Here is a 19583-nt window from a genome sequence, read left to right as displayed (position 1 = left end):
GGTGGTTTTGGCCAAAGGTTGGACTTGATGATCTTGGACTTTTCCAACCTTAAGGATTCTACAATTTGTTTTATTTTTCTATAGCATATGTGCCTTAGTTTCTAATATACACCAACCTTTGGGAATATGCTCAAGGGCACAGCACAGGTCTCAGCAGAGCACAGCTACGGCTTGTGGTTCTAAACTTGGAGGTGCCTCTGCAAACCATCCTGCTATCTACAGACTGAGCAGTGAGCCCACAGGAGGATCCCCCCAGGTCAAGGTGAGGTTGTGTTGCTGTAGCACTCAAACCTGAAGTTGTTCTCTGCTGGTGTAGATGCATTCTACACTACATTTAGCACTGGCAGGAGCGGTTTCCAGTGGGAAGTCTGGATATGGTCACCCTGTTCTAGAGGCTAAAAAAATTGGTGAGAATGGTGGTGGGCTGTCCCATGCCACTGGGCCTCAGTGCCAGCAAACAGGCACATTTAATTTATCAGGGCCAGTGAAGCCTAGGATCAAGCCCTGAACACACATAGGATTTCAGTCTCTAGGGTATCTCTCAGGATCATTAAAAAATTGCACATAAATCCAATTATTTCTCAGGTAACATGCTGATTTGATTTAGACCCATTAAGTGTAATTACTGGGTAGGCTACAGGACCAGATAATTAGAGGGAATTGACATACTATTTAATTGGTCTAACATGAATTCCCTCAACTGAAATCTGGATTCACCAATTTTATTCAAACAATTCAGTGTTTGTTCATCCCCCTCACTTCAGAGGCAGAGAACTGTGTAAGATCGTGTGTTATTGTAAGCTAGGAAATATTTGCTCTGTGTGCCAGACTTTCTGGAGGGGCTGTGTGATCTAATCCTGGCTGGGAACAGGATCTGTGGGGCTGCCTAAGTTGTGCTGAAGAAATAACTTCACCTCTCTGCATCCCAGCAATACCATTGCAGCTGATTTTACTGGGGCTGGTTGCTGCTCTGGGCTATTGTACCAGCAGGGATCCCTCTGCCCCTGCACAGCTGCTCCTTACTTGTAGTGGCTTTTTGGTTGTTTGGTTATTTTTTTTGGCTTTGCTGTTTCAGAAGTGCCAATGCTCCTGAACAAAATGGGGCCATAAGTGCTTGTCCTGCTCTGCAAAGTGAATATTTGGGATGAGACATGTTGTCTGTGCGGCCATTTGCTGGCAGTGCTGTTGAGAGGAGAAGGCTCCTACTCTATGTATGTGACTTACTCCATGAGTCCCCCACACATGGGGGACTTCTTGTCTCCTCCTTTGCCATTGCCATGCTGTCTTGCTGTCCTGGATGCACTGTCCCCTTCTCAGCTCTGAAGAACCTAAGCTGTACCTTCCCACAATGCTATAGTGAAATTTTCCCTTTTTTTTCTGTTGGGCAGTTACTCCTTTAGCTTATGACTTCAAGGACTCTGGGAGGGATAATCTCCATCCAATGTTTTTTTTTAAATTATTATTAATTTTATTTAATTTTAAAATGCTGTCTGTAGCAGCTGGATGTGATAATTGGAAGATGGTGGGCATGAAGCCTGCCTGTATTAATCATCCCAGCGATGTAAAAAAGTGTAAATTCAAACTTTGCTGCTCTCTCTTCTATTCATAAATGTAAACCTAAAGCCTTTGAAGTTTCAGAAAACTTGGATTGTGACCTGGGCTCCAAATGCATCCCAAATCCTTCTGTAACAATACAAAAATATATTTGGGAAAGGCACATCAAGGCTCTGAGAAATGTATCAGGGAAGGAAACGTACGGTTGTTGGCAAAGGGTGAAGTGCCAAAAGTTTGTAAGGTGATAGGAGGAGGAAAGGGGGTGAGGGAGGTCGCTTTGTTTAAGTTTGGAACCTGTAGCTTTGATTTATGGGAGAACTTTCAGGCTGAGAATCAACCTGGACACGTGTTTGAAGAGAACAGGCTTTCTTTCTCTTTTCTACAGATCTAATTAGAATCTAATTCTCCTGAAAAGTCAAACACTTTTTTTCAAACATAGGAATGCTCATCCTAATGTCCTTGCCAGAATCTTACTCAGGTAACAGCCCTAGGCAATTTTGATTAGAAAGCAACTGAATTTAAAAGTCAATTGGGAATTAATTCCAATCAGATCACCTTCTAATGAAAATGTCATCTTCAAATTTTATGCTCTCTATCATACAGTGATAGAGCTGTCATACTGTGCCCCAGGAGTGTCTGCCTTTTGGTGAGGATGTTCAATTTTTTTTGCCAGTGGTACTTCAGAGCCTGTGTGAAGGCAGAATACCATTACTGGTGCCAGAGTTTTTCCATCAATCAAAGAACTGTGAGGAGTCATACTCTGTGTTCTGATTCCATGTCTCTTAGTGAATTGGTCAGATTTGCTCGTCAGATTTCAGTTGAATTGTCTGAAAAGTATGGAAAGGCTGTTTTGGAAGGACCACCTAGGCTTGCAGCAAATGCCTCTTGCTCACATTTTAATTTCCCTACAGTATTCTAATACTAATTCCTAATAATAATTCCTTCAGTAATTATTACTGTAATACTAATTCCTTCAGTACTGAATCTTGTGTGAGCTTTGCTGTTGACTTTGCTGGGCTGAGGATTGTTTGTTTTCTGTTAAATTTACTAAACACGGCATGAAAATCCTCATCTCATCACACATCCTCAGGGCTTTTATTCCCTAGACAGAATTTGCAAAGCACTGTGGGCCAGAGCAGAGGGCTATAGAAAGAACAGAGGTTTTGTAGAAATTTCAGACAAGAGCAAAGAGGGACCTAAATGTATTCTTGGTTCCTTTAACTGGTGATTGATTTTAGTGCTAGGATAGACTGGTAATTCAGTAGTCATCAACCCTTTCAGAAAAGCATTCATCTCCCTTGTCAGACAGGTTTATTGGTGGCAAGAGAAGTTCACTGTATTGTTTGCTGCATTGCTTTTTGGTGGGCCAGGCTTTCCAAGGCAGCACGATGGAATCAGGGATGTTTAATGGGCACATCCTTCTGGTCCAGCCACCGAGGCAACAGAACAAGCCTTTTGCCTCCTGCATTCATCAGCTCACTCTTGCTTATCTGTATTATTTCAAAACTGTTAAGGTGGTGCAGGGAGTGGAAATTTATAAGGGCAATAAAACCTCGGGCAGCAACTACTGTGGTGATGAAAAGGTGTAAATAAAGGAATGTTATAAATTACAGAGGACAGATCCATCAGCCCACAATCGGGGTCAGAGAAGCATTAATGCCAATGATTAATATTGTTTTAAGCTGTTGATGCACAGAGGTTTTCAGGAGCTGTCAAATAGCCCTATCTCTGTAGCACACTAATCACTTGACTGTCAGGAGCAGGATTAAGAGGAACATGTGATTTTATTGTAGGCAAATGCAAAGATTATTGTCCGTTTAATTATACATAAGATTATAATATTAATATATTAACGAATGCAACACATAAAATATTATTATAGCATAATAATGTAATTATATTATATTATTATTTATCATCATTATTTCCTGCCCCCATGGAGAAGGAAACTGTTACTGACCTGGGAGAGTTAAAAAAAAGAATTTAAAAAACCCTAAAAAATTCCATTTTTTTCTTTCAAACCTAATCAGTCAGCTCTGCTTGACATAACAAGAAGCCAGTGAAGACCATGGTGCTTCCTACTATGAAGGTGTAAGTATTCCCTTTACTGGGTCAGGTCCTCAGTATCCAAACATGAACCACTGAAAAAGACAAATTCTGAAATCTGTCTAAATTACATAAATTCTAGAGCTGTGACTTTTACAGATCCCTTTTGTCCAATGGCACTTAAGTGGGTCCTGGAAAAAAAAACAAGGATAAAAATATCTTTTTTTTTTAAGACATGAATTTTTAGAAAATGACAAGGAAGGGATAAACTACAATCTTTCAGTGCTGGGGTAGGTGAGTCAATAGCTTTGCCAGAAGGAGCTGTGAGCTTTTACCCTCATGTACTTCAGGAGATCTAGCCCATCTTTAGGCACTCTGGGCACCTGGGACACCTTTCTGTGCTGATGGTGGAGGCTGTGTGGTGGCTGGTGCTTTGGGTGTTAGAAATTACCTTGGCTGCTGGTGATCTTAGAGTTTTCTCCTCAGAAGAGCAAGAGGTGTCCTTGGAGCAAGGAAACCAAGCTTTTAAAAATGAAACCCATAAACCTAAATCTCAACACATTCCTATGTGGTAGAGGTTTGCAAGCTCCGAACAATAGATTTCAAAATTTTCTGGTGTACTGCTGAAGAACTGTGACTGGAAAAGCATATCCCAGAAACACTATGCTTATAAACCAGACTGAGATAAGGTTGACTTTTGTGAAAGGTTGGATGTCTTATATTGACTCCACAGTTTAAACCATGAGTGTAGGACTCACAGAACAGAGAAGTAAACTTATGCAGTGCTTCTGCAGGGGATCCTGTAGATGGACTTGTTCAAGACAGAAAATATAGATCAATTGCTCTCCTCAAATAAATGTCTTCTAGAAAAAAAAAGAAGCAGAGAGGAGTGAATCTTCTCTGGGATGGAGGCATGGAAATAAACTCTTTCCAATACTGTGCATTTCTGCAATATTTTTTCAGTATCAATCCTGCATTTGGTTTTCAAAGTAACTACACATTTTTTAAAACAGGTGTCTCCTGATATTTCCAGCTCTTCATCATACTAATTGTGCATCAAGCTTTTCTCACTTACACAGTTATTTTTTTGACTACTTAAAAGACACTGGAGGTTGTCACCTAACTGTGTCTCTGGGAGCTGGAACTTCTAAAGCATCTGTGATGAATTTTGGGGATTTGGTTACTGTATTTCTTCCAGCTACATTTTTTTCTTCTCAGGCAAAACCATTGAGGGAATACTGTGTGTTTAATTCTTTTGGGCTGTAGTGAACTAGCTTTTAATTTACTAGGCCTCATGTTCACATATCGTGTGTTCTAGGCAAATGTAAAAATATATATATAAAAATACCAATCAAGTATTCTTTAATGTTCCTGTGTCAGAATTATTATCACCATTGTTTTAACATTTGGAGAAGACTGTTTTAACAATATAAGACTGAATTTTCCCTTTCAGCTAGTTTAATAATATCTTTAAGCAACATTACTCCTAATTTACACCATCACTGGAAGAGCAAAATAAAAGTGCTATGAACAGTGGTACTAATTAAGTCTTTTTGCTTATATATTTAAGTAACTTCTAGTACATCCTTCCCATCTTTTCATTGCAGTAACAAAAGTTGAGGCCATGCTTCCTATGTTGCCTCCTATGGTGTAGCTATTCCAGATTCCTATCCATGCTAATCGACCAGTTAGTACGTCCAGGCTGGTTAACTGGTGGGACAGTGCAATAATTACAACCAGCTTTGGCATTGATTTGTCTCTCTTCTGATATTGGCTACCAGTTCTCAAAAAAATGACTACATTTCTCATCTCAATGTTTCTGCTAAATTTCACTGAACTTTAGCCAGCAGGTTCTCAGGAAGCAGGACTAATAAATGGTGAGGCAGAGGCTCAGGCAGTAGAACAACAGTAAGTCACAGCTGCTTCAGAAAATCAGCTCAATTTCATTAATAGAAAAAGTAGGATGAGAATTAAATTTGTCTTGGGCTCCCAGGTGTTTTGTTTAACTCTCGTCTCACAGTCTAGTGCACATATTTTGATATTGTTCCCTTTTTCCTCCTTAGATAACCATGCACCTCTGTCCAACAGGAAAGTGCAACTAGGTGCATATGAACACTACTTTGGAAATGAAATGTAGCAGTTAATTTGCAACACTGCCAGCCTTTTCACAGGAGAATATAAAAGGACAACTACTTCAGACTAATGAAAGTGACAGTGGGGAGAGGCGCCTTTTAAACACTGCAAATTGGATGGGTGCATCAGGAGTGTAATTTTAAAGGAATCTGACAAGGTCGTTGGCAGAGAACAATCTTCTTACTTGTCAAAAGGGTTTCAGACCTCCAAAACTTGGCACTCTTGAGTTTTCAGGGTACTTCTGAAGTTGGCAAGCTGCCTATTTGATATAACTCTGGACTGTCATCCGAGTTGTATCTTTCAGAGTTTCAGACTTGCTCCTGCAGAAGTGAGCAGTGCGCGCCACACCATCGAGGGCAGCAAACCTCAGTTTAAAAGTTAAATTAGAGAATCTTCACAAAAAGTTTCTGAAGGCAAAGTTGAACTGAAATAATGTTAAAAGATATTTCCATGCAAATGTATGAATTTATAACACTCTCACTTTTTTATGCTCCAAATTAAAGGGATGATCCTTTTTACATCCCCTTGAAATGAGACAATGACAAGGTAGCCCACAGTTAAATGCTTGTGAGGGAGTGAAAAGAAGGGCTGTACTCAAGGACTCAATGTGCACTGGTCTAAATAGTAGGCATTTGCCACTGGGGAAAATTTCTGACCTATGATGACTTGTCCACTGATAGGACAAGGGGTAATGGCTTTAAACTGAAAGAGGGTAGATTTAGATTATGTATTAGGAAGAAATTCCTTACAGTGAGGGTTGTGAGGTCCTAGAACAGGTTTGCCAATGAAGTTGTAGATGTTCCATCTCTGGAAGTGTTCAAGGCCAGGTTGGACAGGGCCTTGAGCAACCCGGTCTAGTGGAAGGTGTCCCTGACCATGGCAGGGCGGTTGGAATGAGATCATCTTTGAGGTCACTTCCAACCCAAACCATTTTAGGATTCTATAAATCTATGATTTATATTTGGGGACTTGGAGGCCAGAATCCAATTATATCTTCTGAAGTGCAAAAGAGGATGCAATACTCAAATAACAAATGCTTTCTTGAAATGTAAAGTAAGTAAATATGTAACACAGGAATTGAAGCACTAGGAAAAAGTTCAAAGGGGTGAACTGACTGGAAAATATCCTTTTAATACAATTATCTTCTTCTCAGAGTAGTGCAGTAGTCGGTGAATGCTGTCCAAGGCACCCTTGCTTTCTCTGCTTTGAGATGTACTTCCTCTTTTTAATTTTGGGAGGATGGACTTAGATCTACATGCACTCAAAAATATTCTGTGTATCTTCAGAAGGTCCTGGGAGTTAACTGATTATGGGGGAAGAAAAAAAATAAAACCAACAGTCACAGGTGATAAGGAAGGGCACTGGATGGGTATTTCCAAGATGAGCTGTTCATGTGCACAGCAGTCATGTTCAAGGATGCTGCTTAGAGGTGTCTATCCTAGTATTTATTAGGTTTCCTGTCTTGGGACTCATCTTCCTAGTTCCTGCAGAGGAGATAGTAACATGTACTCACTATACTCATCTCTCACATGATAAACAGTATCACTGGAGTTTCAATCCTTGGAGGTGTTAAAAACTTGAATGGACATGGCCTGCAGCTGCCTGCTGCTCTAGCTGACTCTGGTATAAACATGGGGGTTGGCCTAGACATTGTCCAGAGGTGTTTTCTGTCCTCTGTGACTCTGTGAATTGTGGTCTGGAGTGACTACACCTGTAGTAAAGAGTTTATATTTCCATGGTTAAGCCTTGTTTTGGCTTTTCTCTTTAGGTTGACACAAAAAATGGCTATATGGTGACTTTTGCACTCTAAGTATTCTGCCTAGGCATGTGCTGAAATCACCAAAATCTCACCACATGTGTTACCATCATCTTTGTTATTTGGGGATGGTTTCCGGTGTCCATAAAAGTTTGTTGAATTTTAACTTGTGACTAAAAGGCTGCATATTCCACCTGTGGCACCTGGCCCACTGTGCATCTCAGAGTGTCTGAGTGAGGAGGGGGTGGTCCCTATGCCCTTTTTCACAGACCAACACTAGCCACATCCATGGTCATTTATCCTTTAATTAGGTGATGGTGGAATGGCTGGATATAATGAAGAATTATGAGTTTTGAGGTGAGAAATGTTCTTTGTTTTGGGTGATATGCAGCAGAACAGGTAACAAAGCTGGGATGAAGGTGGGCTAAAGAGAAGTTATTGCCTAACATGGAGTTTAGTTCAGTTCTGAAGTGGCATCTTGGGTGCAGTCTGATTAATTTATTTATAAATAGTTATAACCTAGACAGGAAAGTTGTCTGTGGGAAACAATCCTGATGTGAGAAGGAATTGGGCAAAACCATTTCTGTTTCCTACAAAATTACTTTCTTTGCTCAGATCCTCAATTCTAAGATTGAAATCCTTTAGGATTTTGTGAGGATTTCTCTTAACATGTATTTCCAGTTCTTTGATCTGGGAAACAGGGTCAGCTATTATGCACTGATTATGTGAAATATGCATATTTTAATTAGCAAAATTTCATAATTTTTTCCACAAGTTCTGTTCAAAAATATAATTTTAGGCAAGGTAGAACTCTGGCAATAATGCATTCCATCACTTTGTTAGACACAAAATCTTTTGAGGATCTTTTATCTTTAAGGTCTTGAAGAGATTGAGGCAATTGACATTTAGTTTCAAGCTTCAAATTATGATCATTCAGAAAATTGTTGTGGACCAAAAACGAAAATGTTCTTAAGACACTGGGTAATTGTATTTACTATAGGTCATTTAGGTTAATATTATTGTATGCATCCTATGATTACAATGGGTCTTCTTATTCATTTTACTGTTTGAGAGTGCCCATTTTTCTATTAGAAACATTTATATTTTTTCCCATAATTGTCCAAGCTATGTTATAACAGTGTCATATAATGACCTTTAAAAACATGTCTAGAAAAGCCTGCAGCTGCTCCCTCCTTGGGTTCTCTCTACTGAGTTATATTTAAGCCAGTGTCTCTGAAACCAGGCAGTAATAAAAGGGATATTATCCTTAGCAAATATCTTAATCATGGTAAATCTCTGTTGCCCTACAAATGACTGCATGGGGGATTAGAGTGGAGTAAGCCATTTGCTGAATATCACTGCCACCTTTCAGAGGCCATTTAAGCATGTTTAATTTTTCAGGGTGAAACATGAAACCCACTAATACAAATGTTTGCGTTTGGCCTGAATTATATCCAGACTGTAACAGTTAGAGCAGGCTTAGGACCAGATTGTGAGTGATCTGTAGGAGGCCAGTTCTGCTTGGGAGAGTGAGAGAGAAAAAATGCACATTCATTCCCAGTCCCAGCTCTCTTATGTCACTTGCACTGCCTCGGTTCTTTTCAATATTTATGTCAGGTTGTTATCAGTGAAGTACCAGTGAATATATGGAGGATGCTTAGCTCTGTATTTTTTTACTATCAGTCACAGTTCTTACTGTTGTCCAGTGCCTGAGAGCCACCAGTGTCTGACTTTTGCTCACCCTGGTTAAGATGGCAGTGGCAATGCTATGAAGTAGAAAATACTTTCAGAGACTTGTGTCCTCCATAGCATCACTTTCTTATCTGTTTGTTTATCCAGATTTCTATCAGGTTGCCCAGAAACACCGAGACTGTCTGCTTTCCAGTGATCAAGCTTAAAGGAATGCTTTGGGAGACTGAAGTACTACTATGTATTTCATTCTTTCTTTTTTCTTCCTTTTTTTAAAAATTCTTTTTAAGAAATAAGTGCCTCACTCTGTGCCAGACCAGGCAACTGCAGCCCAACCAGTTTGGGCTCAGCCAGAGCCTTGGGAAATGGAAGCTCAAATAGGTGTTTCCAGGGGCAGAATTTAGTGACTGCGAGGTGACATCTGCTTCAAGTGGCACAGCCCTCTTATGTCACACTGCAGTGTTCTGGGAGCACATCACCCACAGACAGCCCTTGTTCCCAAGAAGTGTGCACTCAGGTTCACCTCCCCAGTCTGATTTTTGAGTCATCCATCAGGCAGCTTCCCCCATAAGCCCTGAACTTGACTTCCCAGGGCAGCTACAAGGGTAAGAACTGCAAATGTGAGAGGCAGTGTTTTGTTGTTCGTAGAATCATAGAATGGTTTGTGTTGGAAGGGGCCTTAAAGACCATCCAGTTCCAACCCCTCTGCCATGGACAAGGACACCTTCCACTAGACCAGGTTGCTTAAAGCCCCATCCAACCTGGCCTTGAACACTTCCAGGGATGAGGCATCCACAACTTCTCTGGGCAACCTGTTCCAGTGACTCACCACCCTCACAGTAAAGAATTTTTTCCTAATATCCGATGTAAACCTGCCCTCCTTCAGCTTCAGGTCATTCTCCCTTGTCCTATCACTCCATGCCCTTATGAAAAGTCCCTCTCCATCTCTCTTGTAGCTCCTTTAGGAACTGGAAGGTGCTATAAGGACAAGTTGTTAACTGTCTCATAACTGCTGGACTGACCTTCAGATGAATTGCAAATGCCTGTCCATCCCAGTGGGCTCAGTGCAATATTCACTGTGTTTAAATCCCAGTCAAGTTTCCAAATTACAAGCTCTGACTTTGAATGGTCAGCAGAATTTAATAAACATTCTAAAGACCTTAAATGAGTCCATAGAACATGTGGTTAAGCAATCAGTTATACTTGTTAATTGAGATATGTAGCTAATAATAACCAAATTGGAAGAGGAAATTGAGTTAGTGCCTTGTAAGAAATAAGACCTTCACAGAGGACCCTCTCATTAGAGGCTTCAAAATTGTTCTTTTTTTAAAGTTAATCAACTATTTAATATTTCAACCACTTCAGCCAGTCACGAGTATTCTTCTTTTCTGTAATATTGGTTTAACATTAACTATGTATAGCTTGTCCTATTGGAGAATTTTGTGCCCTTGTGCTTTTAGTTTTAATTTGTGTTTTTTTCCTAAAATAAAAAATGGTCTAATAAGTCTATAAAGTTCTATTATACTCTGTTAAGTTTTATAGTTTATAGAGGAGTAAAGCTTTGACCTAATTTCCTCACAGAAGAAACAAAAATCCTATGGGAGACATTTATAGGTGAAGATGAAACCCCTTAGTATGTTCAGTGTAGCATTCAGATGCTTTCATGTTGATTGTGGATGAAATACTTACATAGATAAGATGGTCATAGAATCATAGACTTATTTAATTTAGAAAAAACTTCTAAGATCATGAAGTCCAACCAATAACCTGACACTGTCAAGTCCACCACTGATTCTTCACAGCTACATGATGTTCTTCTCTCATCACATACTCTGAAGTTGCAAAAAGCTTTTATTTCTAATTCCTGTCACTGTTTTACATACTCAGCTGGTCGTGGGTTTATTTGTATAGTTATTGCTGAGGGATGTGTGTTCTTTGCACAGACTCTCCCATGAACGAGTTAGGCCTTAATTGTGTCTTCATCTACAGTGATGGATCACGAAGTGTTTTCACATTTGATAAATATTTTAGAGCTTCGAAAGTTTCTCTGCAGTGGGAGAAAAACCAGGATCTTTCAGAGTTTCTTGCAAAAAAGTTGTGGAGTGAGAAGGAAGATTATGTACTGAACAGGGTCTAGGGTTAAGATTCTCTCCTGGACTGTGAAGGTTTAGACTAGGGTTTTCACATTCCAATTACACATTACCATTTTCACATTACCATTACACCAGGTAATAAGCTATTTTGAGGGGGCTGTTTTTCGGCTTCAAGTAGGAATTTTCAAGTTGAGTATGAGTAATAATTTCGTTCTCAGATATTTCTTTTAAATCAGCATAGTCCTGTTTTGGTATAACACGTTTTCTCCATGTAGTTTCTTCTGAAAAAATCTAACCTAAAGTAGAAATTAGCCCTTCTTCAAACATGGTTTAAGCTAGATGACCTCCAGAGGAGTCTTCCAGCCTAAATTCTTCTATGATTCAACTCTGGTGGAAGAATTACTTTCCATCACCAATAAGGAAAAACAATTTTTGAACCTAGAATTATACTACAGTAAAAAAATGTCACATTAAGTGTTAACTGCCAGGATTTAAAGACTTGAATATCAAACAATAAAGTAACTATTAGCTGGTGCTCTCAGTTACTGAATAGTTTGGTGCATATAGACTTTGCATAAGTTCTCATATATATATATATGTATTTATATATATATATATATGTGTATATATATATATATATGTATTTGTGTGTGTCTGTGTGTGTTTGTGATACAAGACACCGAAAACCAATGTCAGAGAGAGACAAAAATCACATCCATGCTAGGAAATGATATAGGGCCAGGGGCAGCCCCAGGCATTGGCTGATGGTTATGTATTTGGTTGCTTCTGTGCTCTATGGTACAATTTTGACCTGGTACAACTAGAGACATTCAAGATGAAATGACTGATCATGCCTGGGAGGTTACCAGGGGTCACAGACCCTTCCCAATAAGCAATCTGGATGCTGTTGTGGCTACATTTATAATGGTAAATAACATAAGCAAGTGCAAGGTCACTCTATAGAGGCTGGGGAGGTTGAGTGTGTATTTCTGGCTGTGCCCTAAGTTGGCTGGAGTGTCCACAGACATGCCACTTCAGTTTTTTAGTCTCTTTATGCCACTGCCTTTTTCTTAGTCTCTTTCTTTCACAATTGTAGATGTCTAGCTGTAAAGGTTCAGCTCCTCAAAATAGTGTTTGTTTTCATTGATGTGTTGGCAGACACACATGGGGAGGGCCTATTCTAGGTTGGGACCTCTAGAGGTTCCCATAATCCAAATAATAGTAAAGAGAAGGGAATGACATGCAGTTTCTTATGAAATGATTGTCCAGTCTTCTTGAGAGACGTAAATTGAGTGACTGTTCTGGGTGTACCAACCTTACAAGAGCAAGAATGTATTTTGCATTCTTGAGCTGACCATTTTGAGAAGAATTTGGGGAGCAGCTTTTGTATATCTGTGTTTGCAACAGGCAGGAGCAGCTTCCATAATTAACCAATTTAGCATAGCTCCCATTGGACCTGTCAAGGGAGAGCTGCTGTGAAAAAAAGGCTTTTAAGAACGATGATGTTTGAAGTTTAGCTTCTGTGATGTAGAATAAATGCTCGGCGCATAGAGGGCTGATATGGATGAGGTAGGTTCCTAAAGATAGGCTTTCACCTTCCCTTGCCATATCACCATGTGGAAATCACTCAATTGCCATGCGTCCTCACTTATTTGTCTGCAAAATGAAATTATTGGCTATTTAACAGAACTGACACATGCTGGGCTAAAATATGTTCATTAAATGTGCTGATACTGTCAAGGGAGAATGTATGATGGGAAAGATCCGTGTTCCTCTAGCAAATGCAGTGCTAAAGCTGGGGTTGTGCTGGCAGCTGATGTGCACCCCTGGGTGTGCGCCCAGAATTGCTGCTGAGCTCACACCACAGGGAGGTGAGAGGGCTCCCACCCTCCCTGCTGGATGCCCACCTCTGGATCAGCTAAGTAATTAAGTGTTTTTTTCCTTCCAGATGAATACAAGAGTAAAGTAGCCTGTGAAGATGACAAGCTGAGGCTAAGCTGTAAGAAGAGCATGGTGATAGCCATTTACTCTGCTATCTTTGGGAGGACACAAGGAGGCAGCCTGGAGTGCCCATACCAAAACCTAGGGATGCCCATGATTGGTAAGCAGGGGGATGAATTGACAGAGCATGCTAAACTGGGCAGGGTGATTTCATTTACTGTCATCGTGGTAGTGCTGGCACAGAACCTGATCAGAAAATTAGGACTGGGACATTAAACCTGCCTTGGTAGTGCTCCTGATGTGTGGTACCTTGTTAACCACTGGTGAGCTTCATCATGAGCACCAAATTGAAGTTCAGCTAGATGTCCCAGCCAAGTTATCAAGTCACAGGCTTTTAACAGATACATCAGATTACATGCTGGAAGGTGTTCGGGCTTCTTGTTCAATTTTCTGTCCTCTTAGTGGTTCATACACCAAACCTCTACCTATAACATGAAGGAGCATACTGTCATGTGCTATCTGTGACATTGAAGCCTTGATATTGCATTTAAATTTTTACTGAAGTTAAAGCAAGAGAGCAAATTAAAACAGCAAGTTGTTAAGTTTCATCATGCTATGGTTGGCTTACAATATCTTCAAGTAGCTTCTTTACTCTCAGGCTATCATAGTCTCTTACAGTCAGGAGTGAAAGATAAATAATTGAAAAACATTCACTGGAACTCTTTGTTCTTGAGCCAATGTGAAATGACTTTGAATATTTTAGGCTGTGGAAGAGAGAGCAACAGTCTGCAGTACAAAATCCTGTGTTCAGCATTCCTCATGATCCTTCTCTGCAGAGCTGAGAGGGAATTAAGTGATTTCCCAAAGGAATTGCCTCCAGAGGGGGGAAGGCTTCAGTGGGAGCTGTACAGGGAAGCTTGATCTGCTGCTATTGCCTGTGCTGGGATCTGTTCAGCTGTATGAGATCTTCGGCTTCACAGCTGCTGATCCAGTGCCCTTAAGGAGTTAAATGCTATTCAAATGGAAGCATGTGAAGTGACTGCTTGGAAATATAATACACAGGTGAGGGGTGTCAGTAGGAACCCACAGGTGGAATCAGGCCAGTCAGGTTATTTGTGCAGCGTGGGGAGTGCCTTAGTTGTGTAGCTGTGAAAACCTGAGCACTTGCAGCACAACTGAGCAGTGCAGGGTCTCCTACGCAGTCCCAGGGGTGAGCTGAGTGACAGCAGAGTCAATATCCTTTAATGAGTTACCTCCCATCTCTTGAGGTGACCAGTGTCCCTGGATGTGCTACTGTTGTCGCCCAGGTGCCAGGGTGCAGAAGCTGAAGCAGCTATGTGAGGCAGGTTAACTTAGACCACTTTAGTCTGGTGTTTGGGAGGGGCTGTGCACTGGTTTCTGTGGAGGTTGGGCTGTTGGGTGAGAACTTGCCGAGTCATTAAACCGGATGGGTTTCTGGAGCAGATTTGAGCACCCCAGTCCTCTGTCCTTGCTGAGAGAGTAGGAACAGGCACATACCAGTGACAAGGTACCAGCACAGGGACCTGCTCTTCAGCGTCAGCGTGAAGCAAAACTCCGCGTGAAGCTGCAAAGTCTTACTCTTCTTTGCCCAGATGCTAAGTCACAAAACTTGTACTGTCTGGTATACGAGTATGTGACACCAGAAAATGGGATGGGAGGCAGTGGAGCTGGGAGAACAAGCAGTGGGGTCTGACAGCAGGGCTGCACGTGCCATAGGATCTCCAGCACCTGCATGCCCTGCTGCTTTCAAACTGGCCTTGTGAGCTCTACAAATTGGGGTGTTTGCTCAAGGAAATGAGGTGTCGGATCCCAGAGTGCAGCACACAGTCTGCTGCTGGGATGAGGCAGAGCCTTCCTCCAGTGTGAGCTCTTAAATGAAACTAGTTATGAGAACTGGCTCAGTACAAGGCACTGTAACAGCAAGCCAGGGATGGGAATGCTGAGGGAGCTTTATGCTAAAATCCAACACAAGGTTTTAAGCTGTGAGCTGATGCTAAAAATCACTGAGATGTTGGACATGAGCAGATATTCACATGTTTGGAATTGCTGAGGTCTCAAGTATCTGTGTTAAATCAGCCTGGAGCTGCTGGGGTGCTGAGGAGGTAGGTGGGTAGGACAGTGGCTGACTGAATGCCCTGCAGGGCTGGGGAGGAGAGATGAGGAACTCACCATGGAGCAGTGACTTCCCCGGGTTCTCCCAGACATTTGGGCACTGTGTGTGTAGGGTGAAAGACAGACTGTAGCTGTTGACACTGATGTTTCTCTGCATGCTGGAATCCTGAGTGAAGTGGGTGTGTGTGTGTGAGCTTAACTAAAAAAAACTGTGAGTGAGCAGGTGGTCTTTCGACTCCCCATGGTTCAGCTCTCAAATCCCAGCTATGTTTAGGACTGGTTGTTCAGGTCTCTCCAGCACCAGCTTGCAGATCCCCTCAGCACGATGCTGCCAATGCTACAGGCAATCTCTGCTTATCATGACCTTCCCTTCATCCACCTGTGTGAGCTGACCCAATGGGACAGAGCTCCAGTGATGCAGGAACACAGGAAGGTGAGTTGTGGCTGTAGTTACCACTCCTTTGAGCTACAGGAGAAACTGGTGTAGGATCCATCTCCAACCAAAATCAGCAAAAAGCATATTCACACAATACTTCCCCACAGCACACTGCAAGAAATCACAGTCCTGCCTACAGTTACAGCAGAGAAATGAGTGGGTTGTACTCCCAGCTGCCACTAGTAATAGTGGGAGCAGCACTCAGGGTCCTCCAACCTGCTCCAGAAGCTGTGATTCTGCCACGGGCCTGCCTAGCCCAGCAGGCAACTCTGTTCCTTTGGGAGCAGGTGGAAACATCACAATTTATAAATCAAAGCTTTTGCTAGCTAGAGAACATTTCCCTGCACATTCCCACGTTTCCAGTGTGGGGAGGGCTGCTCCATGACAGCCTTTGATCCCAGACATTCACAGCAAGCTGATCTTACAAATATGACCATATGATTCAGACTTTGTGGCAGCATCTAGTTCCTGTAAGGCAGAACCGAGCTATGTTCTGTCTATGGAAGATTTATTCTGTTTGAATTTCATGGGACTGATGATTTGTGTCAAGTCTGAGCCTTGGCAAAAGGCCTTTTGCTGGGAATTAGGTCCTGGACAAGTTTGCAGTGATTATTTATATCCAGGCAAAATGAGCTACTTGCTGAGTGAAGAACTCATACTTGCCCCAAAGGTGGTGAAGGTTATCTTTTCTTCCTCTCCAAATGAAAAACAGTTCAGAAAATTTGATTCTTTTTTTTTTTTTTTCTGTGGAAGAAATGCACATTTGGACTGAATTTAGAAATCTACAGCTTGTACAGGTGAGGCTTTTAAAGAACTGAGGTATAAGATGGGGAGGAGAGGTGGCCTAATAGAGTAATGCATATATAAGGTAAAAAAATAATTCAATTTGTGTCATTTCTGCCTTGAAAAACAAGACCTTCTACTCCTGTAGAAATGTTAAGGAAATAAAATCTACCAACAGTGAGTTTCCCAGATTCTCCAGAGGCATAAGAGACATCAGGTGCTCAGGTGGGTCCTGAACTATTGTGATGTTGCAGCCCTTTTAATCCAGCTATTGTTGTGCTGCTTTTGGGTGATGTAAGATCCCCAACTCAGACTTCACACACCATGCCATGCCAGACACATGCTTTCTCTTTGTCTAATGTCTGTATGAATGCACTTATCATCTGTGCAGAGAAAGCTATTGCTAAGAACTCCATCCTATCCCTGTCACATTAAAGAGAAAATCTCCAAGATCCCCTTTTAACTGGAAACATGCTAAAACTTGTGTCTCTGACCGTAATGGGAAACCCCTGTAAACAGCTGGACCCCTCCTTGAATGCCTTGGGAACTCTGAAAAGCTCCTAAAGGAATTTGACCTTATTTGTAACTCTCTTAATAAAGCCTCCACTTTGCTGCCAGCATGTGCAGAGAGCATACACAGAGCATAGGGAAGTCTCTGGGGAAAGAGCTATTTACAAGCAATGAACCATTCATTTCCCTCAGCCTAGTGAGCCCTTTGCCCCTTTTCCGTGCTGTTTACAGCTGCCTCTGCCTGCATCTCTAAGTGACTTGTTTATATCAAGAGAAGCCAATTTAAAAAACGGCCTTTTCCTACGTGTGTCTGAGTGCAAGGTAATGATCTAATTTGGAGGCTGAGGAGGAAGAACTTGGATGGAAAATGATTACCCTTTTTATCACTTAGTGTAGTAATATCTTTGATCATATTCAGGACACCTGACATGGTCACATTATTTAGTTTTACAGTAGCTACCCCTCTGAACCACAGAGAGTGAGATGGACGTGTTCAGCTGACCTCTAACATAGGATCCAGAGCTGCTTCTCAAGGACCCCTATCTCTCTCCATCACATATACAAAAAGCACAAAGCAATTTAATTGCTCATCCTGGGTAGAAGGAATCTGGGCTTGGTTTTGGAGCCAGTGCAAGATCGTGGGAACTCTGGTTCCACAGCCCAGCTCTGGGTCATGGTGTGTGGGTTAAGCTGAGCAGTCTGCTAAGAAGTGAAATGTCCTTGTCACTTAACATACGAGTTCTCTCCTGTGCCTCTATAAAGGGGAGAAATGGATGTGTTTACAAAGCCCTGAGGAAACTCAGATGGTTAGTGGTGCTCTCTAACTCATGGAATCTGATAATGCAAGAGCAGCAAATGAGCCAGTCCTTTAGGTACTCATTCCCTGGCATTTTTCATTCTAATGCTTCTAGTGACAGAAGGTGATCCAACCCAGTTTGTTTTGATTTCCTCCTCTTAATGCAGATGTATATGGATCCTGAAGCAGAGCCCTCATATAAATATTTATTACACCATATAAATAATGGACCCTTCTAGTTTGTTTATCTGCGATCAGATCTAGCATGTGAATAAGTATGAAATACATGCAGTAAAAAATCCATTTTATTCCATGGTACTTGTTCCTGCCAGCACAAGAGCTGGTTTTAAGAGACTGCTGCCTCTCCAGCTGTGCATTTCTGTCTCTTTTCTGCTTCAGAATCCATGACCATTTTCCACCCTGTTTCCATCAGTATAAGTTTGTGGCTGTGCTCTAATCTAGGTCTTAATCAAATATTTAAAAATAAAAGGCCTCCAAACTGTGGAGCTGGACTGATGAGTAGTAATCTCTGGCACTGAAGGGGGAAGTAGAGGGGGACTGGGATGGCAGGAAAGGATGGGATATCCACTGAAATCTGTGGGGATCAGATAATGCAATGTAGCATGGTTGACCTTTAGCAGATGCAAGTGCTTGCAGCTGAAATGCTCTCATGCTTCATCCTGATTTCACCATATATCCTTTAAACCAGCTGTAAAGCCAGGTCTGTGGGATAAGCAGCAGGTGTAGGAGTGTCAGACCATGTTGTTCCACTTTAAGGTGTGCACCAGGCTTCCAAAGCACCCCTGCTTGTAGATGTGACTCTATACATGCTTCATTTGCATTGAGTACAGAAACTACTTTATTATGTGTATAGCTCATGATTAAGAACATGTTTTTAGAGGCCAATCTGCTTCTATGTAGTAAAACTCACAAGTATCCAAATTTGAAGGCTAAATAAATATCAGTTGCTGTTTAATTCACATATCATACCTTATTAAATTTAAATTAAATGCAATTCTCATTTAGAATGTTGAGTTAAAGGGGCACAAAGCCTGCTTTCAGAAAGTTGTTTTTCAATTTTAGATACTTTATGTGTTTCAATTTTTGTCTCAAAACTCCAGGAGGTAATTAAAGTCACTTTACAGCTGTTTCTAGAAAACTCAAACTATTGTTGGATTCCATAGAGTCATAAAAATGATTTATATGAAGTTGTTTTTATATGCACACAATAGCTATTTAAAAAAAAAGAAAGAAAAGAGAAAATCCTTTCAAATGTGAATCTGGGCAAGATCTTTCCCTAAGTTCAAGTTGGTTTTAAAACGCTCTTTACAGTGAAGTGACCCCATGCAGTGATTGTAAATAAAAATTCTGAAAGTAATGATTTAAACAGCACTAGCAGTTTCTGTGATGCTATTGGTGTGATATTTGAAGAAGTAAAGCAGGCATGTGTATCAGTAGTATCAACTTCTTTAGTAGCTGATTTTATAAAAGATGCCTATTGTCCAAATATTAGATAAAAACAAACCCACCAACATAAGGGCAGAACTTGAAAGATTTAAACCTACAGCATCTTAATTTATTTCCATGAATTTACTCTGAATGAAAACCAATGTAACTTGTTCAGAACTGATAAAGTTTGTCTTAAAATAATTCAGATGTCACTCAGGAATACTGTAAAATTACCATGATGGTGAACGCTGAGCCTGAGAAACA

The 19583-nt window shown here is 41.1% G+C and overlaps 1 protein-coding gene across 1 annotated transcript in view; it reads left to right on the top strand.

Annotated features, from left to right (window-relative positions):
* Nucleotides 1-19583, top strand: part of EVA1A (eva-1 homolog A, regulator of programmed cell death) — a 156954-nt gene that overhangs the window by 24099 nt on the left and 113272 nt on the right. Inside the window, exon 4 of the mRNA XM_027690103.1 lies at nt 13220-13372. Within this exon, the coding sequence (XP_027545904.1) occupies nt 13220-13372 (153 nt within the window). The remainder of the gene's footprint in view (nt 1-13219; nt 13373-19583) is intronic.

This window comes from Neopelma chrysocephalum, unplaced genomic scaffold (assembly GCF_003984885.1).
Source record: "Neopelma chrysocephalum unplaced genomic scaffold, ASM398488v2 Primary Assembly neopelma1_80, whole genome shotgun sequence".
In the NCBI taxonomy this organism is placed as follows: Eukaryota; Metazoa; Chordata; class Aves; order Passeriformes; family Pipridae; genus Neopelma; species Neopelma chrysocephalum.
The sequence above is the reverse complement of the archived record's forward strand: the minus strand, read 5'-3'. Positions and strand labels throughout refer to the sequence as shown.